This window comes from Syngnathoides biaculeatus, chromosome 8 (assembly GCF_019802595.1).
Source record: "Syngnathoides biaculeatus isolate LvHL_M chromosome 8, ASM1980259v1, whole genome shotgun sequence".
NCBI classification, from domain to species: Eukaryota; Metazoa; Chordata; class Actinopteri; order Syngnathiformes; family Syngnathidae; genus Syngnathoides; species Syngnathoides biaculeatus.
In genome coordinates, this window is record NC_084647.1 from 7375295 (window position 1) to 7403238 (window position 27944).

Sequence of the window (27944 nt, forward strand, 5' to 3'; positions counted from 1 at the left end):
GCGGACCCAAATGCAGGACTTCGAGGCAGAGGCATCATGTTCAATGTGGTTTATTCCGGAAACTGGGTCATACACGGTGACTCTGGGGAAAACTAACAAACTCACCAGGACAGGGTCAAACTAAAGGGCACAGAATCACTGGGGTTAGGTAGGGTTACTCAAACTCACGCGCACGATTCCCACACGCAGTGAATGCAACTCACTAACAAAAGCAACGAACTGGCAAACGCCAGCGACAAAACCTCCGGTCCGAATGCGAAACAGCCGCGACCAAGCCTTGCCAAAACCGGGACCAGATCATAAAAACATGCCTTAAACCTAGATTTAAAGGGCCCGACGGTTGCCGCGTCCGATAAGAATAAAATCCACCAAACAGAAATCTCCGTTTATTGTTGTTTATCAATTTACATACTTCCACATATACAAAATTGACAGAAGATGAGTCAATCAAATCAAAATTCATCTGCGTCTTAATCCTGTAAAAAGTGCCTATTTTTGGGGGTTTTGTTTTTTCGGGCAGATGTCTACCGAGCAGCTAATTCGTCACGGCGTGTTCATCAACAGCAAATAATTCCGCAAACAATAATCAGTGTCAGTTATTACTAATAACTCGCGTGTGAGTTTGTCGTCTTTCCTGCTGTTGATCTTTCAAATCCTTCAAAACAATCAAAGTTAATCATTAAAAATGTCAAGAAATGGTTTTTTGCCCTTTTTTTTCCCCTTTTTGAATACGACATCTTAATCTGTGATCATAACCGCCCAAAAACATGAAAATCTTTGTCCCCCGACACCGTGTTTGTTTGAAATACAATCAGAATGACGTCATCTAGTACCGTGATTCATATTTCTACGCGGTTTTTTTTTTTTTTTTTTTGTGCAACCACAGGATCGAGGGGGAGAAGCAAAAAGACAGACGTGCCCGACATTCTGCGTAGGAATCCTGCTGGCTAAAGTGCTCCCAGATTATCCCCGGTGGAGCAAAATCTGGAATATTGGTCGGAATATGAATTCATAAAAAAAAAAAAAAAAAATCTTCTTTAAGACATTTGGAAGTATCCAGAAATTCAGTTTGCTAAAAAAAAAAAGCTAGCTTTCTTTCTGTTTCTTTCATTCATCCATCCATCAATCATCCATTTCTCTTTTCCTTCAACCGTCACCCCTCCATCGTTTATGCGGTCCATCCGTCAAGACGTTCATCCCTCCATCTGCCGTAATTCCCGGCCTGTAAGCCGCCACTTTTTTCGCACGCTTTCAACCCTGCGGTTTATGCGGTGACGCGGCTCATTTGTGCACTTTTGTTTCCCGAACGGCCGCAAGGGGGCGCTCGAGCGGAAAAGGTAAGAGTGAGACCGGAATATACGTGCCGAGGAAGTGACTTTTACCGGCCGTGTTAGTGCTGTGCTAGCGTTAGCGCTGTGCTAGCGTGTTGCTGCTGTGTTCCTGGCGCGTCTCAGTGATTTTTACCGGTAAGTTCTTCTTTAACTGGCCCTGTTAGCGCAGCGCTAGTGTTAGCACGGCGCTAGCATTAGCGTTAAACACACTGGACTGTCTTTCTTTGTCAATATCTCGTGTTTCAATGCGGGTTTCAATGTGGGCACTTGGTTTATGTGGTTATGCGGCTCATTTGTGCATTTTTTTTCCTAACAGCCGCAAGGGGGCGCTCGAGCGGAAAAGGTAAGAGTGAGACCGTGCCGAGGAAGTGATTTTTACCGGCCGTGTTAGTGCTGTGCTAGAGTTAGCACTGTGCTAGCGTGTTGCTGCTGTGTTCTTGCCGTGTCTCAGAGACTTTTTACCAGTAAGTTTTTCTTTAACTGGCCCTGTTAGCGCGGCGCTAGCGTTAGCGTTGCGCCAGCGTTAGCGTTAAACGCTCTGGACTGTCTTTATTTGTAAATATCTCATGTTTCAATGTGGGCAATTGGTTTATGTGGTTATGCGGCTAATTTGCGCATCTTTTCCCAACAGCCACAAGGGGGCGCTCGAGCAGAAAATGTAAGAATGAGACTGGTGGAATACATGTGCCGAGGAAGTGACTTTTACCGGCCGTGTTAGTGCTGTGCTAGCGTTAGCACTGTGCTGGCGTGCTGCTGCTGTGTTCCTGGCGCGTCTCAGTGATTTTTACCGGTAAGTTCTTCTTTAACTGGCCCTGTTAGCGCGGCGCTAGCGTTAGCGCGGCACTAGCGTTAGCGTTAAACACTCTTTCTTTGTAAATATCTCGTGTTTCAATGTGGGCACTTGCGGCTTTTACACGGCTGCGGCGTATGTATGTACCAAACGGTATTTCCTTTACAAACGTACTGGGAGAGGCTTACAACCAGGTGCGCTCTGTCGGCCGGGAATGACTGTAGTTCGATTTCTGTCGTGTCCTCGTCCATCCATTCACCATCCGTACATCCAAAAACACATTTTCTTTTCTTTGAGTGGTCCATCTGACCATCTGTCCATCCACGTGGATTTGCTTTTTTTTTTTTTTTTTTTGTGGGAGGAAGACGCGGGGGACCACCGCACCGATTCTGGTAAAAGGAGTGTATCGTTGCCTAAACTTATTCGGGAATGTCTTAGCTCAGCATCGAGGTGGCCTACATGGAAACAGAATGAAGAGAATCTGCAGAGGCCTTGAAGAGTTCATTTGAAAAGTGGCGGAAAGGCATGAAAAGCAAGTGACTGCTTTGAAGTCTTTGTGGAGAAAGCGAGCGGTCGCCGCCTCAGAGGACGTCATCGGGGTTGTCGCGCGTCGACGTGGGGGCCTTGCGTCCGCGGGGGCGAAACGCGGTGTAGCAGGAGGAGGCGGCGAGGGCCACGCGGCTCAGGCCCACGTTCAGGCAGTGGACCTCGGAAGTCACGGGGACCTCGGAGAAGAGGGCGCGGTCCCGGGTCACCCGGGCCGGACCCCCGCCGGCGGCGCCGCCGCCGCCGCCGTCGCCGTTCTCGATGTCCTTGACGATGTTGAGGATTTCCTGCCGCTCGCGCTGCCGCGTCATCCCGCGGATGTTAAGGATGGCCGACACGTGCTTCTTCCTGAAAATTGGGCACGACGGCTCGTTCACGTGTGTTGAAAATCATCAATTTATGTTTTTGCAAAGGTTGGAGGAGATTCAAACCCAAAACCTCACAACTACGAGGCTTCTTTTAAATGACCCGACTCACCTGACGTCTGGAAACTCTTGCGCCAGAACTCCGACCTCCATCTGGATGGACGGAATGTCCTCCAGCTGGATGAGCTCCGAGATGTGAGCCAGAGCGCCGTCCAACCAGCTCGACGGAGACTCCTGACAAAATATTATTCATGTACGCGTTTATTGATTATTTCACGTCGCTCATGTGTGGGCTCGGATGAAAACACGGGCAGAAAAAACAATTTTAACCATTGATTAGCTCGTACCTAGCTTGAGTTTAGATGCGCTAGTTTGGATAATTTTACTGTAGATGGATTGCTTGAGATACATTCATCTACTGCTTATGATATACCACAGTATGTACAGTTAAATTCATCAAAACATCTTGAAAAAATAAACAGCTAGTTAAGTTTAACTCACACACTCTGTTGCTATCGTTAACTAGCTTTTACTATTTTAGCTAGCGTTGCTCTTGGGCTTTTTTCACAAGTACAGTGCGTTAATTTTCATACCTCTACCTTGGATACTGATGACTAATATGAACTACTCTATATGCAGTTAGCTAGCCTTTATTCATGTAAATCAAGTTAGCTAGGATTTACCACTTAAAATACACCTATTAGCTATTTCGAGGTTTGTATAGAGTTCGCTCATGTTGACCACATCCTACAGTTAAGTCAACTTTTCAGTATTTCATACGGCAAGTTTGTATTAGTTTCATACAATTATTAGCTTTGACTATTTTATACAGTTAGCGAGTTTGGATTGGTTTGCTTGTATAAACAGATGGTTAGCTTGAAGTAGTTTATGTACAGTTAGCAAGCCTAGATGACTTTTTCGCTAGCTTTGACTTTTTCGTGTACATTGAACTCACTTTTGCTATTTTGAGTTAAGCTAGTTTGGCTTAGATCACTCTCAGTTAACTCATTTAGCTTTTTTTTTTACCCCCAAAATGTACTAGTTTTATTGGTGAAATTTTCAGATAACTTATAAGACCTACATTATATATATATATATATATATAGTTAGCATTAACATTTTGTTATTCATATGCAGTGAGACAATTTTAATTAATGTAAATACTAGCTACTAGCTACTTTGTAGAGCTGGTTTTGGCTTTTCTATGTACAGTGGACTAGTTTTAGCTATCTCACATACAACTTTATGTACTGTTAGCTATGTTTTGGCTACTTAAAAAGTTTCATACGCTGTTATCTAGTTTAGTTTTGTAGCATGTAGCAATCGAGTGTTTTAGCTTTAACGGTCAAAACGGTCAATCGGCATTCACTTGAAAATGAAACAAGAAATGTATCAAATCTCGGGAAGATAATTGTTATGCAAAATGATTTTTTTTTTCTTTTTCTTGGAAGGTGAGGCACGAACCAGATCCTTGAAGAGGGCTTTGATCTGCCGCCCTTCGTCTCGTAGGCGTCCGGCCATCCTCTTCCTCATCTTGAGCGACGTGCAGATGATTCGGCCTCGCATCACGGAGCGGAGGTACTCCATCAGGACGCGCCGGTGAACTTCCGCCACCAGAAGCTGAACACGACAATAGGTTGCAGTACTGCACACTTATCCTCACGAGGGAGCCTATCCCAGCTGTGAACGGGGCAGGAGGCGGGGCACACCCTGAACTGGTCGCCAGCCAATCGCAGGGCACGTAGAGACAAACACCCGCACTCACAATCACACCTACGGGCAATTTAGGGTGTCCAATTAGTGTCGCACGTTTGTGGGATGTGGGAGGAAACCAAAGTGCCCACCTGGAGAAAACCCACGCAGGCACGGGGAGAATATGAAAACGCCACATAGCCGGCTCCGGGGATTGAACCCGGGACCTCAAACTGTGAGGCCAAAAATTTCTGTGTGTACCTGGTAGGGAGGGTCGTCCATCCTGTGATATTTCTTGAAGTGTTCCTTGACGGCCGCTTCAATCTGTTCGTACGGCTCCGCATTGTTCAGCCACTTTCTCTTCACCAAGCGCTCGAAAAATGGCTGACGCGCCCGCACACAAACGCATGGATGACACACAGGAAGTTAGCCATGAAAGGGGAGCATTCAAACGCGGTCGGTTCGTCAAAAGATGTCAGCAAAATCAGATTTTGGGGGTGGGGGGGGGACAATTATGGGTCATTCAATCTGCTTTAAAGGTCTACCGACATGTATGGCATGATTTTTCATTTAATTTAAAAAAAAGACAGCTGGAATGGATCCATCCGTTTTTTTACCACACGTCATGATTTTGACATTTATGGATTTGGTTTATTGGATTTTCTCCCGCCATGAAAATCCTCTCGAGGCGTTCGTTTTGGAGAAGAAGCAGGAAGTGACTTTTTTTTTTTTTTTTTTAACGCCCACACTGGCGGGTTCGTGTGTTCGTACCGGTTTTACCGGCGGGAAATTAGCTTTTTTTTTTTTCCCCTGCGCGTTAGCCAAAATGCCGGCTCGTTTGTATGGCTGGATGTTGCTCGAACGCTCGGGAGGACGGATTCGCTCTTCACACCTTTCCAAAAGACCCGGTTCGTCGTGAAAAATGGATTGCGCGGGTGCAAAGGATGAGAGTTTTGTGGGTTTCAAATGACAGGTAGGTGTGTACAGAGGTATTAAAAAAATAATAGTTGGTGTGTGTGTGTGTAATACTGTCGGAAGTAACAAAGATCCGCGTCATATCTTAATAAAGTACGTAAATCAGGGGTGCTAAATGTGTTGATGTCTTCGCTCGTCGGCGCCGCGGAGGTTTATCGGACAGGGAGGTGGTTTGGTGCCCCACCAGCCAGCTACTTCGCCCGGCATAGGTCCTACTGAGTATGCTACACACTGTCGGGGAGTCTGTTGTTAGCTAGAAGTGATCTACGCTTAATGCTAACTCATATTGGAAAAACCCATACACGGGCTAGCAAAAACTACGACTATAAAAGTCACGGGAACTGTAAACCTTCAATCAACTGCGACTTTGCAGACTGCAGTAACACATACACAGAGTACTTGACAATCCTCCCAGGCATATTAATATAAGATATAATTTTCTGCTTTGTGGAAACAACAGCGATATTGCCATTAAAGGGGAAATCCGGTGCTTTGCATGAACAATGTATCCAATAGGTCATAAAATATGTACTCTATTTTGAGAATGTGACGTTAAATCCTCTCTCATTTAATAGCGTTTTGAGAAGATTTTTAATCGACAATTACGACGTTTCGGGGGCGCTGCCATTTTTTCGCGAGTCACATGACTTAAGTGCACGGATGTGACGTGTAAGGTGACGAACCAAAAGCTCGCGAGCCGAGCTTCAGCGTCCGGCGGAGGCCGTTCGCCGAGCTACGGCTACCGACGGAGGCCGTTCGCCGAATTTACGTATTGGGTACATTGTTCATGCAAATCAGTGGATTTCCCCTTTAAATACGCTTGATCTCTTCCATTGGAGCTCAGTGCTGCCCCACCTGTTGTGGCATAACATGTTACTACACCGAAGACACGTAACTAAATTCTGGTAAAATCCATTTTCGAGAGCATCGCTTAAAAACACATCATCACAGTCTTTCCTGCATGTTGAATGAAGCATTTATGATGACTCCAGAATGAATGATTACAATTGAATTCGTCAACGGGGTGGTGTGCGCATGCGTGTGCGTTACCCTGATGTGGAGGAAGAGGCGCTCGGAGAGCACTCGCACCCCCTGCTGGACGATGTGGTCGAGCGCCCTGTTGGCGCGCCGCAGCGAATCGTCGCTAGCCGTCGTCATCGTCTCGCGCGGAACGCAACGCTGCACGAAACATCTGCGCGCGCACACACACACACACACACGCACTCTGCTCAATGCGGTATGGGGACCGGCAGCCGCACACCGGCGCCCCCGCATGGTCACCGGCTGCAATCGCATCTTGCTGTACAGTCGTGTTGTGTTATAACAATTTTTTGGCGACGTTTTTCTTTCCATTTAGACTGTTTGAGAGGCACTAAAAAGTTCAAAACCTGAACGGCGGGCAGCAGTTGACGAGCGCAACGGTTTTGGACACGTATCCGTCTTCGTGCTCGCCGAACATTCCGCTCTGCATCCCCTCGTGGAACATCTCCACTTTACGCTGGAAACTGAAAGGCCACGGGCGTCAACTTTGCGCCGCCGAACTCAACCCCGACCCGTGCGTATTTGCGAATGCGTGCGTGCACCAGTAGAGGAAGTCCGCCAGGCCGTTGAGGCTGCACTGAGCCACTCTGGAGCCCAAACTTCTGTTGATGGAGGCGGAACGTTCCAGATCGATTTGCAGCCTCTGTAAAAAAAAAAAAAAACACCAAAAATAATTCCTGAATATGTGCGGGGGAGGCGGGCGGAGTTTGTAGATATGATGATGACTTGACTTTGACATGAGCGGAAGGAAAAAGTCGGACCAGATGCCGGAGAACAAAATCAAGCAGCTTTACGAGACTAAAGAGTAAAGTGTGTGTGTTGCCGTGACGACAAAAGGGTCGAGGGTGGAGGGTTGGGCGGGGGGTGTCACCTGTATGATGGTTTTTGCCAGAGGGATGTGGTACTCCTCCACGTGCAGCATCTCCATCCACCTCCTCTCCTCCTCGTCCAGGACCTGACTCAACTCGGTGGTGACTTTGGCCTGCGGGGCGGGTGGCCTGGCGAGGTTAATAAAGCAAACGCGCCTCGCGGGGCCGGACCGGAAATGAGTTGCAGAGTCAGCGATTGGCAATCAAACACTAAGTAGACCGGAGGTTTTGCCTTGCTGCCATCTTGGCGCCAAGAACTCCACGGAAGTGAGTTGATGATGTTCTTTGAGACAAAAGTAGTGCTTTTCCACTGGCATCTTGGTGCCAGGAAACTTATGTTCAAGTGAATTGAGAAGCTTCTTTTAGACAAAAGTTGGGCTCCGCTGCCATCTTGTGGCATCTTGGGCGCAATGAACTATGTTGAAATGAGTTAAGAACGTCATTTAGACAAATTCTGTGCGTTGAGGTTCGGGTTTGTGTGAGTGAGGAGCTTCGCTTAGACAAAAGTAGCGTTCCTCTGCCGTCTTGTGATATCTCGATGCCACGCAACTATGTTGAAACGAATTGAGGAACTTCCTTTAGTAGTAAGTAATGCTTTAGGTCCATCTTGGGTTAGCTTTGTGCCAAAGAACTAGACCAAAGTGAGTCGAGGAGCTCCCTTTAGACAAATGTAGACCTTTGCCAAAATCTTGTGGCTTCTAAGGTGCTATATTGAAGTGAGTTGAGGAGCTCCTCAACCATCGTGCTTTGTCGCCATCTTGTGGCGGATTGTTACATACGACCTGCGCTGTGCTTAAAAAATTCCTCATCTTAAATTCCCGCCGGCAAGTTCCTGTCAATCGAAGCAACGGAGGCGCACATTGACGATCAAAGTCCGCTTGTTCTGTACCGTAATTACCGCCCTACAGAGCGCACCTGGATATAAGCCTCACCCAGTACATTTGTAAAGGAAATACCATTTGGTACATAGATACACCTGTGTATAAGCTGCAAGTGTCCACGTTGAAACACGAGATATTTACAAAGAAAAACGGTACACAGAGAGTTTAACGCTAGCGCCGTTGCGCTAAAGCTAGCGCTGCGCTAACAGGACCGGTTGAAAAAAAAAAAAACATACCGGTAAAAATCACTAAGACATGGGAGTAACACGCTAGCGCAGCGCTAACAGGGCCGGACCGGTGTGACGGTCTGAGCGCTAACCCGTGCTGGAAAGTCTCCTTGTGATTAATGCGCACGCATTGCTAACAGGGGAACTCTGGGTACGTAGCAGACGCTAACTGGGAAATCCCCCGGTCTTCGGTTCTTCTACATAGAGGTAGCTAACATACGTTAGCGCTAACAGGGCCGGACCTGGAAATCACTTCCTCGGCACATATATTCCACCGCTCTCACTCTTACCTTTTCCCCTAGAGCGCCCCCTTGCGGCCGTTAGAAAAAAAAAAATGAGCCTGTGAAATATTTCGCGGCTTGTAGGCCGGAAATTACGGTAGTCGTCGCAGGGTGCGTCTCACCCTGACGGAGTTGAGGCAGTCTTGTTCCAGCCTGTCCACGACGTCCGACGGCAGCAGAGGTCCCAGCTGAGAGCCCCGCAGAGGGTCCGACACGCACACCTTGGCCAGAACATCCCTAACCGACAAACATTTGCCGCAACGATGAAGCACATAGACACACGTAGACGGGCTTGTGGCTGTACCTGTTGTAGATGTTGTACAGCCAGTCGAGCAGCGAGTAAATGTCGGTGATCTGCAGCTGCTGCTCGGTGATGGCCTGCAGTCGCCTGGCGACCGCTTGGTGGTAACTTCGCGTGTACACCTGAAATGTCACAAATCCCAAAAAAAAAAAAAGATGAATTACAAATCAGTCAACTTGCAAATTTCCTGCTTGGACTGATCTCATTTCTCGTCACTAATTACAATTCTAGGCCCCAGCACTCCTGCGAGCCTTTTGAGGATAAGCGGCTCAGATAATAATGATAATTAAATTGATGGTGAATCACTAATTTCCCGTCTCACCTGCAGGGCCTGGTACTCCCCGGGGTAAATGTTGACCACGTTCCTCTTGGCGGCGTCCAGGTCGTCGACCACGCGGGCCCGGACCCCGTCCAGGTAGCCGGCCAGCTCCCCGGCGGTGAACTCGGTCTTCTGAGGCAGCGAGCCGTCGGCCGCGTCCTCCACCGCCTCCCTCCAGCGCCGCTTCAGCTGCCGCGGCCTCGGGCCGGCCGACGCCAGCCGGCCCGCGTCCACCACCTCCTCCTGTTGCAGCACCTGCGCCGGATCCCGCAAAACTCAGTCGAGCTTCGCCGAGAACTAGACTTGGCTAACTCCACTTTTGCCGTTTGTAAAATTGTAGGCAGAAATAAATTGAGGAAAAAAAAAAAAAAAACACATTTGAGATGAATGATGGGCTAAATAAAGGTTTACTTCCCATTTTGACATTTTGGGGGAAGTCCGATATCGCACTGGGCACTTTTCTTGTTCCACCAGTGCGATAGTGGTCCAACTCCAAGAAGACCACGCCTATGAAACAAGGCTTCAACTCCCGCAAAAACATCCCTAAAAGTGAGCTTCATTCAGTTATACCCGGAAGTCAATTTTAGAGACCTTTTCTCAAGAATCGTTGCGAAGTTGACAGAAAAACTACTTGGACTTAGACCAATCTTGCACTAAACATGTAAAGCTTCAAAACTCTCTCTTGGAAAACGGCATTCATCCGTTCATTCATTTTGACAAAATTACACGTCTTTTTTTGACAATCGTGTGAGATGTGGGTGCCGAGGGACTATGTTGAAGTGAGTTGAGGCGTTTCATTGAGACAAAAGTCCAGTAGTGCCGCCTATAAACCCCCACTTTCGGTTGGACTAAATGAAGCTCCTGCTTTCACTTCAACCTCGATTCTGGCGTCCTCACCTGAACCACCAGGCCCAGGTTGGGCCCGGCGGTGGGCGAGCGCAGCGACTCCCTGACCACCGCCCACAGCTCCTTCTGCAGCTCCTCGTACAGCAACTCCACGTCTTTGGCCTTCCGCCGCCCGCCGTCCTCCGGGGCCGGGCCGCCCTGGGGCCCGCAGCACTCCTGCTCCAGCTCCAGGATGTGCGTGTCGGCCAGGAGGAGGTCGCGCTTCTTCACCAGCTGGAGGATCTCCAGCACTGCGGGACGTCGGCACACGGCGGGGGGGGCGTCAGCGCGCAACTCGGATCGACTTCAGATCCAGAAAACTTTCAAAACGGCGAGGAGCTCGGGACACGAGGGGGCAAGGACAGAAGGGCACGAGGAGCAACATTAATTGGACGCTCTAAATTGCCCGTAGGTGTGATTGACAGTCCAGCTGTTTGTCTCTATTTGCCCTGCGACTGGCTGGCAACCGGTTCAGGGTGTTCCCCTGCTCCTGCCCGATGATAGCAGGGATAGGCTCCGGGACTGCCCGCGACCCTCGTGAGGATAAGCGGCTAAGAAAATGGATGGACGGATAATTGGATGACGACACAAGGGGATAAGGGGGTAAGTCAGAAGGGTAATAAGGACACGACTCAATTCAATGGATATGGGGAGACAAGGTGAGGGGACGAGGACATAAGGACACAAGATAAGGACGCAAGGAGACAGCAAGATAAGGAAACAAAGAGTTAAGGACACAAGGAAGAACGGAAGCAAGGACATAAGAAGATGAAGGGGACAAGTAGACAAGATTGACGCTCAAATAGTCAAAGACTCTCGACCACTGGGAAATGAGGGCACAAGGAGATAAGGAAACAAGGAGATGAGGACACAAAGGGATCAGGAAACAAGGACAAAACGAGATGAGGAAGGCCAGGAGAAAAAGACAAACAAGACATAAGGTCACAAAAAGAGACACCAAGAGATGAGGAAGCAAGGAAACAAGGGGACTCAAGGGCATAAAGACAGAAGGAGATGAGGAGACTACGGAAGCGTATTGCTGCCACACCCCAAAAAAAAAAAAAAGGTCACCATCACGTTATTACGTGATGTTTCACTGTATAATGTGGATGTTTCATGTTATGACATGATGTGTTTCGCGTTATAATGTGGTTAATTTCACGTTGTAATCGGAATCATTTCGTGTTATAATGTGAAAGGTTTCACGTTGTAATGTAATTCAACTTTCATCTCATAACACAAATTGCTCTACGTTATAACGTGATTTGTTTCATGTCATAACGTAGATCCGTTACACGTTATAACGTAGCAAATAATAAATAAATACATTTCACCCCTTTTCACCCCCCCCCCCCCCAAAAAAAAAAAAAAAGCTATTACCTCCGGTTCTACTCCATGTTCGACTACATTTCTACATGTTCTTGCTCCATGGGTAAGAGGCAATCTTCGGGTACACCACGACTCTGTAAAAAACTCACCAAATCCATATTTTGTGCAGCACTCATTGAGAATCCACTTCTAGTTGTGTCTTCCTGTTTACCTCCTTGGTAGGATGCCCAAATATAGATAGATAATGTAATAAATTACATGTTATAACGTAGTTTATTTCACGATATAACATGAAACGTTTCACGTTGTAACGTGAAAGGAATTATGTTATAACGTGAAATGATTCACGTTGTAACGTGTAATCAAACAAAAACACAGAAACATATCACGTTATAACGTGATAGCGACCTTTTTTGGAGGGGGGGGGGGTGTCAGCAATACAAAAGCAAAGAGACAAGGGAACAAGGAGACAAGGACGCATACAAGACCCGTTGCTATCCGTGTGTGTGTGTGTGTGCGAGTGAGGATGTGCAAATGTTGTTTGTGTGTTTGCCTGCTTTAGCGTCCGCAGAGGAAGGCAGGTTGGCACGTGCACGCATACACGCGCACGGGCGCGCGTGCACGCAGGAAGACGCTGATTCGAAGGGAACAAACAACCTAACCCAACGCGGCAGCCTTGGACTTCCACTCCGTCGAAATGTTTCACCGTTTCCACCCGCCCACGACTGGAGGATTTGGTCGCCGGGGCGACGTACGCGTGACGTCAAACGGTCTTTGTCACGTTTTGTGTCCAGACAGTCTGAAGAACAACACCGAAAGGTGGAAACGTGAAGCTGAAGGATCTGCCGACCTCAAAGAATCATCAGCAGGTTGCGACGGAGAGACTGGAAGAGTCACTGAAAGCCGTACGGGTGGGTGGACGTTCCCAGAAATGTATTTGTCCATCACGGCACAAATGCTAGTTGAGAATTTTGCCAATTAAAAAAAAAAAAAAAGGAATGAAAAACTTGTAGACGGTCGAAATAAGTTGTTCTGATCCGTCTTCAAATTTCTACTTGAAGCCCGCTAGTGCAGTCCCTCGACGTTCGAGGCAGGATCTGCTAACGTAACCCCACAAAAATCTGCCAAGTACCAACCATACAATATTTATATCCTTACAGTCACTGTGATTTGACAGGAGTGTACGCGCCCGCGCGCCATCGCAGTCGCAAATCTGCACTGTCCAGCGCAAAAAAAAAATCACGCGCGTACATTTTTTTTACAAGTAGACATACATAGAAATTGAAATATGTCGCTTATTTTGTGTAGTCTTGACCAATGTTCCCTCTAAGCTGTGCAACTGCGCAATTGCGCACTTGTCGCACACCCTCAGCGCATGCGAAAACCGATCCAGCGCGGTGAACCGCAGCCTGACGTCACGGAAGCACACGGTCTCTGCTGCTCAGCTTACTTCTATTTCCTCGTTTACCTGACACCGCCCCCCTCTGCTCTTAAAGGGGTACAATCATAATTACAAACAGAACACACACCTGCTACTTAATATCTGTGGGCATGACCGGTGGACCACACCTGTAACTTTATATATGCGGGCACGACTGACCATGCTACTCTGAGAACGCCCCATCTCGTCAGATCTCAGAAGCTAAGCGGGTTTTGGTCCTGGTTAGTAGTCGGATGGGAGACGGCCTGGGAATACCAGGTGCCGCTAGCTTCTCTCCACGGCTAAATGCTGAAGGGTTGCGTCAGGAAGGGGATCCGGTGCAAAAACTGTACCAAACAAATATGTGTTCCACTGAGATGAGACACGGCGGCGAGCCCTAATGGGACAAGCCGAGAGGAAAAGAAGAAGACTGAGCACACCTGCACATTTTTCAAATGAGGGTACAAAATGTGCGGGTGAAGCGCAGAAATGATTTTTGTCCACTCGGGATCGCTGTCCTCATCTTCCACACTGTAGAATGTGTGACTTTGAATGTGTCTGGCTTTAAAAGAGCAGGGCCTGCCCGGGATCGGAGAACTTTTGGATGTTTGAGAACAGAAAACTGCAAAGAGTACTAAAGTTGGACTTTCAAAAGGTGTCAGATGAAATGCACCGGTCAAGGTTTGCAAAATGGAAATTTCACCGCGCAAACCGCAACACCCCACCGCAGTCACTCGGCGTACCAGGACCGCACCGAAAAGGGCCGAGGTCAGCGGTGACGGGCGGCGCCGCGGTAAGGCGATACGGGCGCGCTCGGAGCACCTTCGCCGCACACGTGTCGCGGCGCCGCACGCACAGTGCTCTTATTGTTCCGCCGCAGGAAATGTCTTCCATCTGGGCGGGTGACGCCCCGCTCGCCCGCCCGCCAGCTTCCGCATACCGTCGCCGCCGTGCGCTCGATCGACGGCTGACGGCGACTCATCACAGAAAACAAAAAAAGTTATCGTTATGGTTTGGATATTATGGATTTCAGCGCTGTCGTTACTTCCGTGTTGCTAATAAGTGAAGTCGACACTATTTGGCAAGTGGAGCGTATGAAGTGCTGCCCTTAGGAGTGAAAATTCTTTTCAGGGTGCTCACTTTTTTTTTTTTTTTTTAGGAAAAATAAGTCACGGTACAAGGAAAAACTTTTAGGGAAAAAAATATTGTGGAAAAAAAATGTGATAATGTTCCAAGAAATCAACTTGTACTTTTTGTGGACCACCAGAGAGAACCCGTGTAGCTGGTCCGGAACTGGTATCTGGTCTCTGGAACCTTCTCATTTGGAACACACCATAAATTCCCTCCCGTGCTTGATAACTTGACTCGAGAATTCCGCAGTGTCAGCAGAACGGGGGGCGACGGACGTCGCCCGTCCCCTCGGCTCGGACTTCGGACGGCGGCGCTTTCTGCGCTCCGAGGTGTGTTCGGAGCGAGTAGCGGGAAGTCCAGGTGACCTCCGCCGGGACGGCCGAGGACGCGCTAATCATTGACCGCTGCCGTCTGACGGAATGTGAGAAATCGTAAAGTTACGCAAGCGGCAACTAAATAGAACACCGTAACGACACAATGGACTTTTTTTTTCCAGCCTCAATTGTTTCAAGACTTCAGCCACTTTCAAACGCAGATCCGGCAAAGCAGAAGTGCGCTGAAACCACGCCCTGCTCAACTCTCAACCAAATTCCTCAACTACGACCTGGAAAAATTGACGCTACGACCTTTAGCATCTTTCACATAACTATCGAGTCATAACAGCTCTCCTACCCCCCAACAACGAGGCGCTCTAAAGCGGCTACGCCAGCACGGAGACTCCGCCCACATGTCGGCTGTCGTGTTGGACTCGTGCCTTCTTCCTTCTTTCCCTCTCTCGGTCCTTTCGCCCTCCTTACTGTGGAGTGCGTGCACTCGCAGCCGACAACGGGACGCTCTAAATCGGCAAATCGTGTTACATCTCGTTGCTGTCTCAGGGAAAAGCACAACGCTAGGAAAAATATTGACGTTTACCTCCGTTGTCGCAAATGTAACATGAGGTACGGATCCCAAAAGCCGTCTCAACGGCTTGAAAAACCCGACGCGTGTCTGTCGTGCGCGTTGAGCCGAGCACATGCAACTTTTCCAAAACGGTCAACGGGTAAACGTCGGCGATTCCGTGCCAAAGATTAGCCGCAACTTTCACACGGAACGGCCGGATAGAAAAAATGCGTAACATTTCCGACTTTACGGGCGTTTTTGCGTCATGTCTCGATCAGCGAAGCCGACAGACGGCTTTCGCATTTGCGTTCGAATTCCGGTGAAACTGTTTTGAGTCGATTCGTAGCAGCGCCGACATTTTTTCTCGTTATCTCGCTGCGGCCATCGGAAGCCCGCAGAGAACTTCGCCGTCTTCATCTTTTCATCTACTTCATCGCCTTCTTCACGCTCACCCGCGTGACCACAACAAGGAGAACCTTGTCGGTTCTTGTCGCATCCTGAAGGACCTCCGTAGGACGCGGCTTCCAGCGAGGGGACGGGGTGAAAGGGTGGGAAGTGGGCGTGGTCGCCCCCCCCCCCCCATCCACCCCGCCCCACTGGCCATGTGTCAACGGTACACAACCCCGATGAAAGTCCAAACAGGATCGTGTTTGGAAATCACACATCAGCGCGCGTCAGCGGATCCGATGGCGACAAGCCCGCACTTGAACGGACAAACTGTGGAACATTCCCGGCTGGAGCAAACGCCGAGAGACCATTTTGAAAATTCACAGTCAGAACAAATTATTTGGAGAAAAGGTAAGATTCCCTAGTGGAACAAAAGCGAGGAACCCGAGTAGCAACGGACACCAGGAGAATACCCGGAACATCTGGACAATAACCAGTCGTTACAAATGCTCGAAGACCACGTAAAACTCCTTAGTTGGGAATTTAGAAACAAATGCCAAAGGGAAATCTAGGAAAGTCTGAGTAGGCAGAAACCCTACAACGTTTTTAAGAGGAACAAAGACTAGTAGGACAAGAAGAACACCCCCAGTAGCAGCAAACAGTAAGAGAACATCTAGAACATGCCCAGTAGGAACGAAGACTAGATCAACATTTCCAGGATTGACAAACAGTACAAGAGCTTCTTGAACATTTCCAGTAAGAACAAAGAGTAGAGGAACATCTGAAACCTTCCCAGTAGCAAAAGCAAAACAAAACCTACAACATTAAATACCAGTAAGGACAAACATGTTGAACATTTCTCGTGGGAACAAAAACTAGTAGACCAGCTACAACGTTCCGAGTACAAAAACTAGGAGAATGTCCAGAATAAGCTAGAACAAGAACATCAACATCAAGAACACTACGAGAACCAACACTCAGTTTAGAAAACAAACACCAAAAGGACATGTAGCCACAAAGAGAACAGATCTAACAGTCCACGTGGGAACAAAAACTAGAGGACCCTCTTTGACATTCCACGTAGAAACAGTGGGAAAATATTCAGAACATTCATAGTAGAAGAACATCTAGAACATCCCCAGTAGCCGCAAACACTAGGAGAACATTTTCACAAGGATCAAACACAAAGGGAACCTCGAGAACCCAGGAGAAGATCTGCAACATTCCAATTAAGAACAAACTCCCGTAAAACCATCAGCGGTTCCCACGCGTCCCTTCTCACCTGACAGAGGTTCCCTGGGCTTGACCTCCACCTCGGGCTCCTTGCGCGCCGCCTGGTCCTCGGCGGCCTGCGAGGACGGGTCGGCCCCGAGCTCTCGCTTGGTCTTGCCCAGGCCGACCATCTTCATGAAGGACAGGCGGCGGCTGGACGAGTCGCCCTCGCTCTCCGAACAGTTTGTGTCGCCGTTGGCCAGAGTCTCTTTGCGGAAGCTCAAGGTGTCGCGGTATTTGCCCGCAAACCTGCGCAGGAAACCCAAAGAGCGTACGGTTACTGGGACTGTCTCGTAAGCCGGACTCTGACACTTTTCCCTGTCACTGCGCCTCATAACCTGAGGGTTTTTTTTTTTTAACTTCTGATATTTTCTCTTCGCCTGCGTAAAGTTATGACTACGCTGCCAAACTCAGATGTTTTCTAGTACCGCACCTGACAACCTTTTTCCGAACTGTCTTTTCTGTCCCTGCGCCTGCGACTGCGTTCTCCCAACTTCAGAGTCGTGTTCCCGTCTCTTTGTCCGTACAAAGTCATGACTGTATTGTACAAACATCAGTCCGTTTTGATCACTGCTGCCGCACAAGTTCCAAACTCCGAGACTTCATTGCACCTGACTTGACTACACGTTCCGGTCTCGGAAGAGGTTCAGTTCAAATTAGGACCAGATTTTCCCAACTTTGAGACATTTTATGACGACACGCGAGACTTTTCCTACCTGAGCAGGCTTCCTTCCGAGCTCCTGCGACCCCTCTTCTTCTTTTCGGCCGGCGACGGCGTTCCCTGCGGCGACGGCGATCCGGCGGCGCCATCCTTCCCTCGGCTCGACAACCTCAAATTTTTGCCGAGTTTCCCCAAACTCTTCAGGGGCGACTTGATGAAGGACCCTTTCCCCGAGCCGTCTCGCCCCCTTTTGACCTTTTTCTCCTCGTTGGCCTCGTTCTCGTCCTCCTCAACCTCAAACGGGTTGCAGTCGCCGGAAACGTCGGCGTCCAGGAAGGATCCGCCCGGCGACCAGGATCGGTCGGCGCCGTCGTCGGCGCCGTCGTCGAAGGGGTTCCGGTGGCGGGGGCTGATGTTGAGGCTCATCCTGCGAATGAAGAGGGCGTTGTCCAAAGTGGGGCCGCCGCCCTTCAGGCGCACCGGAAGGTTCTTGAGGACGGGCATGACGGAGCCGGCGGCACAGAAGAACCTGGAACGGGGACACGTGACAGGTTAGTGACGCTTTGTGACACCACTCGGCGCGAAAGGTGTGTTGATTGCAAATTGTCGACGGTAATGGGACTTCACGTCTCCAAATACATATTTCCAGGACAAAATCCGGGTCAGTCGGTTTGGATGCCCACCTAAACCTGCCTTGGTTTTCTACGGGTACGCACTCCGGTTTCTTCCCACGTCCCAAAAAACGTGCAACATTAATTGGACACTCTAAATTGCTCATAGGTGTGATCGTGAGCGCAACTGTTTATCTCCACGTGCCCTGCGATTGGCTGGCGACCAGTTCGGGGAGTACCCAGCCGCCTCCTGCCCGTTGACACCTGGGATAGGCTCCAGCACTCCATGCGACCCTCGTGAGCATAAGCGGCTAAGAAAATGGATGGATGGATGGATGGATGTGGTTCTGTTGATTTGAGTAAGGGTTATCGCACAAAGTCAGATATGGTCCATCAATCCTCCATTTTCTTTGCCGCTTATCCTCACAAGGGTCGCAGGGAGTGCTGGAGCCTATCCCGGCTGTCAACGGGCAGGAGGCGGGCCACACCCTGAACCGGTCGCCGGCCAATCGCAGGGCACATGGAGACAAACAGCCGTACTCACAGTCACACCTACGGGCAATTTAGTGTGTCCGATTCATGTTGCGTGTTTTTGGGATGTGGGAGGAAACCGGAGTGACCACCCGGAGAAAAGCCACGCAGGCACGGGGGGAACGTGCAAACTCCACACAGGCGGGTCTGGGATCGAACCCGGGACCTCAGAACTGCGAGGCCAACGCTTTAACCGGCTGGCCACCGTGCCGCCTTCAAATATGGTCATCATGTTTAAATTATAAGACAAAAAAGATAAAACAAACACGCACACACAAGTTGACAGCTGCCATGACCCGTTGCCATAGCAACAAGCCCGACGAGTTATAAATCCTTTTTTAAAGATTAACAAGCAACGTTTTGGCTTTGCTGGGATCAGCAAACATTCACCACAGCGCGCACGACGCACACACATCGGAAATCGCAAATAGACGCGTGCTGGTAAAATGTGCACGAATATGTGTGTGTGTGAAATATGTACGCGTGTGCGTTTGCGGATGTTGTTGTCATGTCGTCAGTTTCCAGTCTCACCAGCACAGCTGCCAGAAATAGACACACACACACACACACACACACACACACACGTACACAAATATATCCATCCATTCTCCAAGGTGCTTATCCTCACAAGGGTCGTGGGAGTGCCGGAGACCACCCCAGCTAACGCACACACTCACAGGCACACACACGGAGACGTGCCAACGCGAAGTGGGGAGAAAAGACGATTTGTTTTGTTTTTTGCGGCGCGGCTTCCATAAATACCCAGCAGCCCCAGCGGCGGGTCAGGAAGCGCCACGGCGGGCCAGCGCTGTTTGTCTCCGAGAAGGGTCGCAGGGGCATCGCGGAAGCGTGCCGACAGAAACAATGAAGCGGAAAGGACGGCGATAGCGCGAAGGACGTCGAGAGGCGGCGCTGCCGAGGAAGGGGGCGCCACTGAGGCGCTGCGGGTTGCCCGCCGGTGGCAAACGGCCAGGCCAGGGGGCGGCCCGGGGCCGTGTTTGGTTGATAGAATAAAATAATCAGCAATTTCGGCCATTGTGGCCAACGGGACCCTCGGATACTCGCGACCCCCCAACCCCAGAAAATCGGAAAAGCTCCCCCCCCGACTCCAGTTTCAGCAAATTGGGTGAACGCATCGCAATTTTAACGGGACACGCCCACAAGTCTCAAGAGCCGCTGTTTGCCTTTAAACAGGAAGTCGGCCATGTTGGCTTCAAGCCACTCTTTTTGCGTCATTTGGGCCGCCCGAGCGAATTTGGAAATCGAACGTTTCACTATTCGACACCGTATTGCGCAGGTGTCAAAGTCGAGGCCCGGGGGCCAGATCCGGCCCGCCGCAGGATTTTATGTGGCCACGATTTTTGTGATCATCTGTAACAACATTTCAAATCGTCATATCCTAAATGGTAAAGTTGAGACGTCGCGAGCATTTTTGTGTTACCAAAACATGAAGGATAGTTGAAAAACCAATTGGGCTTGATTTCCGAGTTGATAAATTTCATGTGTAAATATGACGAGGCAAAAGATTCCCATCGATTCACAGGCATAACTACAATGTGGCCCGCGACAAAAACGAGTTTGACACCCCTGCCATCTTGGGTGGACGTGTCTGTCAGAACCGGACCCACCCAAAAGTCTCAAGAACCAAGGCCCTGCGTTCAGCAGGAAGTCAACCATTTTTCGCACAAATTTACTCCCCTCAAATTGGACGCGCATCACCGCGGTAACATAGCCCAAGCCGAACAACGCGTCGGCCATTTTTGATTTGATTCGGCCGTTCTGGCAAAATCCAGTTACAACCGATGTACTCAAGGGACGCCATCAGGACGGGACGCTTAAAAAAAAAAAGTCTCCAGAACTCAACTTTCGCTCAACTCCACCGCTGGCGAGGAGGTCAAAAGGTCGCCACCTTCCAATGTCACAACGCGCAAACAGGAAACCAGGAAGAGAAGACGATAGCCAATCGGGTGGCGGCCCAAAACTCGGCCTTGACCTGCGGCGGCGCAGATAAGCCGACGATGTCAAAGGAAGCAGGCGGGACGCGCGCGGCAGGCGCAAATAAGTCAGAACCACTTCCTGTAAACTTTATCATCACTTCCTCTCCGCCGCTCGTCGAAAAGATGGCGTGACGGGCGCGGGGTTAGCCGCCGTTTTGTCGTCACGGCGACGAGGATGGGGAGGAGGGCCTCAAAACTCAAACACGAAAAATCGCGGCTCACACAAAAAAAGCAAACGAGGAAAAGATGCAAAAGTCCGACGTGAGCCTGAACCTATCGGGACTCCCTTAAAGGTCAAGTGTCATGCCTATAAACTAAAATAGATACTGTCATGAAAAAATACATATAACATGATTCACTTCAATGTCGACACGAAAAAATAAATATGAGCGAAGAGCGCGTCATCCACGCGCAAAAGTTGCGGAAGTGTCATTCGACATCCGAGCGCTCGCCATATTGGCTGCATTTTCTGTCCGTGATGTCACACCGGGACATTCGCCATTGGCCCCTGCAATGGCAGACGAACACGCCCCTTCTGGCACGGAAGCTCTTTTCGAACAAGAGAACATCTTACAACCGAGTGAAGGGACCGGGGCAATACTACCCTCTGGTTTTGAGACATATTTAGATGATACGCGGATCACGGCCAAACCGCCTCCCTGCCCGATCCACCGCCCGCGAGCGACGACAACGCCGCATCCAAACCGCCTCCCCGTCCGATCCACCTCCGCCGCGGAAATGAGCCACCCCAGCTGCGCCGCGTCCACCAATGACGGCACACCGACACATTTAGCACCCATGATTTACGGATTCCGCCCCCCCCACCCCACCCCAACTATAATTATTTTTTAGTAGCTATATACACACCCACCTGTCATTTGGAACCCCCGAGGCTCTCGTCCTTTGCACCTGTGCGATCCATTTTTCACGACAAACCGGGTCTTTTGGAAGAGCGAATCCATCCTCACGAGTGTTCGAGCAGTATCCAGCGATACAACGAGCCGGCATTTTGGCTAACACGAAGGAACGACGAGCTACCTTCCCGGAGGTGAAACTAATAGAAACAAACGAGTCCACTTGAGGGCGGTCCCGCCGTGTACGTCGCTTCCTGCTTCTTGTCGTGAACAAATCCCCCGAGAAGATTTTCATGGCGGGATTTACAAAGAGCAATATACGTCAAAATCATGTTTTGTGGTGAAAAAAAACCAGACGGGTCCATTCCGGCTGCCGTTTTTTCATGAATCACTAAAATACTAAAAATCATGCATTTCATGACAGTGGAACTTGAATTAAAATGGTTCCGGGATTTCATTATTTTCCCAATCGGAGCCAAAATGGCGGCCGGCTTCCGACCAACACGGCGGACTCCACCAAATTACGTCAAACCGCTTCCGGGCCGCATTTTTGTCAAAATTCTCTCGGCAGCTCATTTGAAAACAACAAGAATGACGATCGATTGACGCAACTGAATGGACTCGTCCCCGGTGAATTTCGTCCTACAATAATCCCCGCAGCAGCAGCAGCAGCGCCACGTGACGAGCGCAGCCCGCGGGCCGGCATTCCGAAGGGATCACCGAGTCGTCCGTCGGGATCTTTGGCGACTTTGGCCCGAAGAATGTCAGCCCGTGCGCATAATTAAAAAAAAAAAAACATCCGCGAGCAGTCCCAAAAGTCACATGACCGCGATGATGCCGCCTCTTAATCCGGGCCGGCCTCGGTGACGGAATGCCCCGCCCATATCGACAAGATTCCAAAATCTTTTCCGACATCGACGTGACCTATGACCTCCACGGAGAGGGAAATATTTCAAACAATTTAGTTTGGTCTCGTTTTCGTCACGACAACCTGGCTTTTGGGGAGGGTGTGTAGACTTTTGATATGCCACCAGGTTGGTTTCCCCGGCAACAGGTGCGTGTCCCGTATTTAGTTTGTGCGGTTACAGTCGGGCGTGGCGGCGTTTATTTCGGCTCAAAGTCCGCGCAGTGGCCTCGAAAGAAAAAGCGGACTCCCCCGCGCCAAAATATGATTTCCGATTTTGAACGAAATTTTGATGTAAAACCGGTTTTGCTTGAGATCACTTTCTAACTCACAAAGAGTGTTGTATACATCCCACATCCATTCCATTTTTTTGGAATCGTATAGTAGAGATTTGACAAAGAATTTTGAATTTTTGGAATTTGACATGGAAAAAAAAAAAGTCACTTGTGAGAAATCTGCGTGAATCCTTCGTGTCCCAAATGACACACGTCACATGTTCCATTTTACAAAAAAATTACATTTGTGCGACGTTAAATTTGAGTGGCACGACGTTAGACGCCCGGTTAGAGAGTTCTGAGGACCGCGATTCAAATCCCGACCCCCCCGTGTGGAGTTTGCACATCAAAAAAAAAAAAAAAAAAACGTTGCGTCATCGTGAACGAGCGTGCCTCCTGCGCGAAGATAGCCGGGATAGGCTCTGGCTCTCCCGTGACCCTTGTGAGGATAAGCGGCTAAGATAATGGATGGATGGATGTTGAATTTGTTAATAAAATGGACGTCGCATGTTACAGCTACCAAATGGCAAATTTTGTAACACTCAACTTGCCAACTACGGAAGTTGCAAATCCAAAAAATAAATACATAAAAACACGAATCTCTTAAGAGGCGGCACGTGGAAAGCGTTGGCCTCACAGTTCTGAGGTCCCGGGTTCGAATCCAGACCCGCCTGTGTCTGTGCTTGCGTGGCTTTTCTCCGGGTGGGCCCTCCGCTTTCCTCCCACATCCCAAAAACACGCAACATGAATCGGACACACTAAATTGCCCGTAGGTGTGACTGACTGTGAGTACGGCTGTTTGTCTCGACGTGCCCTGCGATTGGCCGGCGACCGGTTCAGGGTGTGGCCCGCCGTTGACAGCTGGGATAGGCTCCGGCACTCCCGCGATCCTCGTGAGGATAAGCGGCTAAGAAAACGGATGGAATCCCTGAAGTCGAATTCAATGGTGAGCGGCGGGGGTCAACTAGTGAGCGCTGGCGGGACGGGGTCACGCGAGGTCACCGGAAAGTTCTTTGATTTTCACCAGGAAGCGAAACACACCAACGTCAGCAGAAATAAAAACAAACCCCGGGGGGGGGGGGGCTCTTTTCTTTTTTTTGTTTTGTTTGTTATTAATTTTTATTCATAAGCGCTTTCCATGTATTTCAGCCTGGTCCATTCATGCATTCATTCGTCGTGCCGCAGACGTCAACTTCCAACTGCTTTTTCGTTCACGCGCCAGCAAGAACACCCCCACTTGCCCCCCCCCCCCGCAAAAAAAATGTAAAAAAACTCATCGCACGCACACGCTTTTTGTCTTTTGTTGGCAAGTGCGAGTCGCATAAAAGCGAGCCATAAACCGTAAACCACTTTGCGCCTTGTGTGACAAATTTCCCAAAGACGCCCGAACACACCGCCTCCACCGGACGCTTGATTAGGGACGACATAAAACGACACGGCAGCATCAATGAGCCCCCCCCAAAAAAAAAAAAAAAAAACAATCTTTTAACTATCACGCTGAAAGAAATATTAGAAACATAATTCCCTAGAGGAAGAAAAGCGACCCCCCCCCCCTCCATAAGACCATGTACCTAATGAAGTGTCCGGTGAACATTCCTGCCTTGAACCTTTGACCCCGAACACGCCTTTTCGCTTAGCCATTAATTAACCTTCAAGTGCGCGCCGCACACCCGCAAGGAACAGGAAGCATCACGGAGAAGTGCTGCCGAACCGAAAGCGACTCCGCTTCGTGGAATTTTTGCCTTCTCCGAAACTCTCAAATAAATTTGACGCCAAATGAGTGACAAGTTGAGAAGTTTCCCACAATCTCGAACGCATCGCGCCATCAACACATGTATATTTCATTATTTTATTTAGTTCTTCATCATTCTTTTTATTTACTTCTTTACACATTTATTCATTCATTAATTCACCCATTTATTTATTTATTTGTCTATTTCTTTATTGATTGATTGATTTATGTATTTATTTATTAAATAAAATAAATAAAAATGGAGGTTGGCCCACGTCGGGGCACATTTTAACACCAAAAACAAACAAACAAAAAAATAAATCTGAAAATGTGATTTTTGTATTTCTATCTATTTTGTAATCATTATCTAAATGCGATTGTACAATCCTTCCTCCTTCTTTCGGCTTGTCCCTTTCGGGGTCGCCACAGCGTGTCGTCTCAGATGAACGCACATATGTTTGGCACAATTTTTATGAATAATCATTTTTAACAATCGAATCGTCGTGACGAGAAACATACCACAAAATATTATTTTATCTTGATCCAGTGCATGCAGTTTTAAAATCTTCATTTAATATAAAAAAAATATCAGCCTGTGATCTTAAAGTTGAACATTTTAACAAAAAAATTCAATGAAAAAAAAAAAACCAAAAAAAAAAAATATATATATATATATATATACACATTATGAATTAAAGCTACTTTAACGATGAAAACTTGATAAGTGACGTCACTATCCCCTGTTGTTCTTTAAAATAAGCAAACAACGAATGTGTGGCTGGCGACCAGTTCGGCTGGGACCCTTGTGAGGATGAGCGGCTCAGAAAAATGAACGGATGGATGCACCGCAGGTCCGTTGAAAATATTGTGATCCTGTGCAACTAACGAACACGTTCAAAGTAGATCAATGCAAATGACTTTTTTTTTCAGTTTCGTTTGAATTTATATCCATTTAAAATGATCTTTTGGGCGAAATATTCCGATTGCCGTGCAAAAGTTTCAACGACGTAAATGATTTTGATTTTGTTGTTGACGTAAACGCGGAGCCCACTCGAACCGGTTCTGCGCTTTTCGCACACTTTCTTTCACTTGGAAGACAACGACGGGGTTCGAACGCTGTCACTCACCGCTGCGAGCCATCCCGGCGGATCGGTGACTCAACAAAGAAACCCGCGAAGTGGAGGAGAAGGAAAAATGAGAGCGTGAGCGCTCGGAGCCGGTCCCGGATCGGTTCGGTTCCCTCGAGGAGGACGAAAGAAACCTTGCAACGAGATCCGTCGTGATGCCTTCAAGCTCACTCGGAAATGCTCAGCTTGGAAGTGGCCGACGCCGAGGGACGACTTGACGTGTCCTTGGAGGTCACGTGGTCGCCCTCTAAATGGCGACGCCCACTGCACCGGCAGGGGGAAAACGAGTGCGCGCGCGCGTGCAGGTGATGACTGATGAGCCCGAGTCGGAAGAATGCGCGCGCACAGCAACAGAAGCTTATTGATGCCCGTGATGACAGCGACAACAATCATAATCATAATAACAATAATGATGCCAATAAGAAGGGCACGTTCCGCAATTTGCGCCATAGCGGATGTTTGTGTGATTGTAGCTTGGCGTCGCTAACGTCACGCTGACGCTTCTTTTAGCTAGCAAACTCCGACGGTGGGGCGTCAGGGGGGAAAACTGTCCCAAGGGGGCCCTGAGCAAATGGGGGCCCCGAGGCTGTCAGGCAAGTGACCCCCCCCCCCCCCCACTCCAGGGTGACAAATACATTCTCGAACGTCCCCGCTTTCGAACAAATCGATTTTCGGACGAAAATTTCGAGGTTTTTTTGGCTTCCGTTTTCGAACGAAAATCGGGACTCGAACGGCAACAACATTGCGCGGGGCCAGAACGGCTGACCCGCGACGCGCTTTGTTGTGAATTCCCCCGCCGTCCAAAAAAAGTAGTTGACCCACCCACGACGCTCAATTCGAACGCCCGCCGGAAAAAAACACCGAAATGACACAATACGCACGGCGCAACCAGCGCACTTTTGTTATTAAAAAAAAAATGTTTACAAGGCTGGGATACGGCAATGCGCTCCCGGCCTAGCGTACTCTATTACTAAAGCACACATTTTAAGCAAAAAGTAAAAAATTAATAAATAAAATAATAATAATAATAATAAAATAAAATAAAAATATTTATTAAATTATTTTATTGTATGAAGTATTTCAACTACACATGTATTTCTATTACGCAGTTTATGATCAGGAAAAGCTTAAAAAATGCTTTAAAAAGCCCAATTGTTTCAGGCTTGGAACGCATTATTTCTTTTTCCATTCATTCTAATGGGAAACATCGAATCGGTTTTCGAACAAATCGCTTCTCGAACCGTTTTTCTGAAACGGATTGCGGTCGAGAACCGAGGCATCGCTGTACTATATCGAGGAAAAACGGCGACAGCGGAGTTTGACCAATATAGTTCAAAAGCGCGGGAAAAGTGTGTGGGGGGGGGGTTCCTCAAGGGGGGGGGGCAGTTCGCCAATTAGTGTTATTTATACAATACAACTTCGATTAGAGGACATGAAGAGCATCAAAGTACACCAGCGGGTTCTCACGCGTGCGTTCACAAATGTGTATTATTTGTGTATTCATATTTGTTTTTATGAATATTCACGCGTGCGTGAAACTCCAACTTGTCGCTCCATCTCGTCTTCGCACTTTCGCCACTTCGGCGTGACGTTACGCAACATCACACGCGAAAGTTCAACGACAGATCGAAAGACTGAACCTGAGGGGCCGGGTGGGAACCCCGACCCAAGCTTGAAACCCTCTTTTGCGCTTGCTAATAGGCCCGCACCCGACTCGTTTGACACCCGAATTCTCGTTTGAATCCCAAAACCCCAATTTGAAACCGGACTCTGACTTGAGACCTGACTTTCAAACCTTAACCCGGATTGAAACCGGACTTGTCGCCATTTCGAGTCCCGTCCAGTCAAAGTAACGCCGGTTATTCTTTCACGCCTTTGCTTTCTTAAATCTCCGTGAAGACACTTGAAACTGATCCCGATCATTCATCAGCCAATCAGGGAGGAGAAAGACCTTCTGACCTGAACTTGTTTTTCCTTCTTCTTCTTCTTCTTGTTTCCTGACGATGACGGAACGTTCCGAGACGGGTTCCTCACCACTCCGACATCTCACCCGTGAGCGTATTCTCTCTCTCTCTCTCCCTCCGAGGATCTGGTCTCGGTTCTGGCCGCGGGTCTGGCGGTCTCCTCCGATTCCCGGTCGGGCTCTCGGAGTTCTGGCCGACTCATTTCCTGTTTGCTTTATTTTCTAGCGGCAACAGGAAACAGTGATGCCGTCCCCTTCCTCCCCGCTATTAACACGCACACACTGGCGTCTATAAATAAACGTGATTCTATAGAAATTATTTGCGAGCTGCAAATAGACAAAACAATGATGTCATCCGTCGGGTTGCT

General features: G+C 48.8%; 1 protein-coding gene across 2 annotated transcripts; it reads right to left on the reverse strand.

Annotated features, from left to right (window-relative positions):
• Nucleotides 1–373: 373 nt before the first annotated feature.
• exoc3l2b (exocyst complex component 3-like 2b) lies at nt 374–27758 on the reverse strand. 2 transcript variants are annotated; one of them, XM_061826927.1, is made up of 15 exons: nt 27573–27758; nt 17638–18111; nt 16932–17170; nt 10516–10754; nt 9622–9873; nt 9303–9421; nt 9121–9235; nt 7612–7722; nt 7283–7383; nt 7088–7204; nt 6750–6891; nt 4986–5108; nt 4497–4652; nt 3145–3266; nt 374–3015 (listed from the first exon to the last, which is right to left on the reverse strand). In XM_061826927.1, exons 2-15 carry the CDS (start codon nt 18084–18086, stop codon nt 2703–2705), a joined length of 2598 nt encoding a protein of 865 aa, XP_061682911.1. In that variant the 5' UTR covers nt 18087–18111; nt 27573–27758; the 3' UTR covers nt 374–2702. The 2 variants fall into 2 exon arrangements, with proteins under 2 accessions (XP_061682911.1, XP_061682912.1); XM_061826928.1 differs by lacking the exon at nt 27573–27758 and adding an exon at nt 25614–25809.
• Nucleotides 27759–27944: the final 186 nt, after the last annotated feature.

Excerpts from the sequence above, each read along its gene's own strand:
- exoc3l2b (XM_061826927.1), bottom strand. The coding sequence starts at position 18,086 with ATGCCCGTCCTCAAGAACCTTCCGGTGCGCCTGAAGGGCGGCGGCCCC. Across the intron at positions 9,422-9,621 it reads GGGAGTACCAGGCCCTGCAG|GTGTACACGCGAAGTTACCA; the intron begins GTGAGACGGGAA and ends GTGACATTTCAG. Across the intron at positions 9,236-9,302 it reads CTGTACAACATCTACAACAG|GGATGTTCTGGCCAAGGTGT; the intron begins GTACAGCCACAA and ends TTTGTCGGTTAG.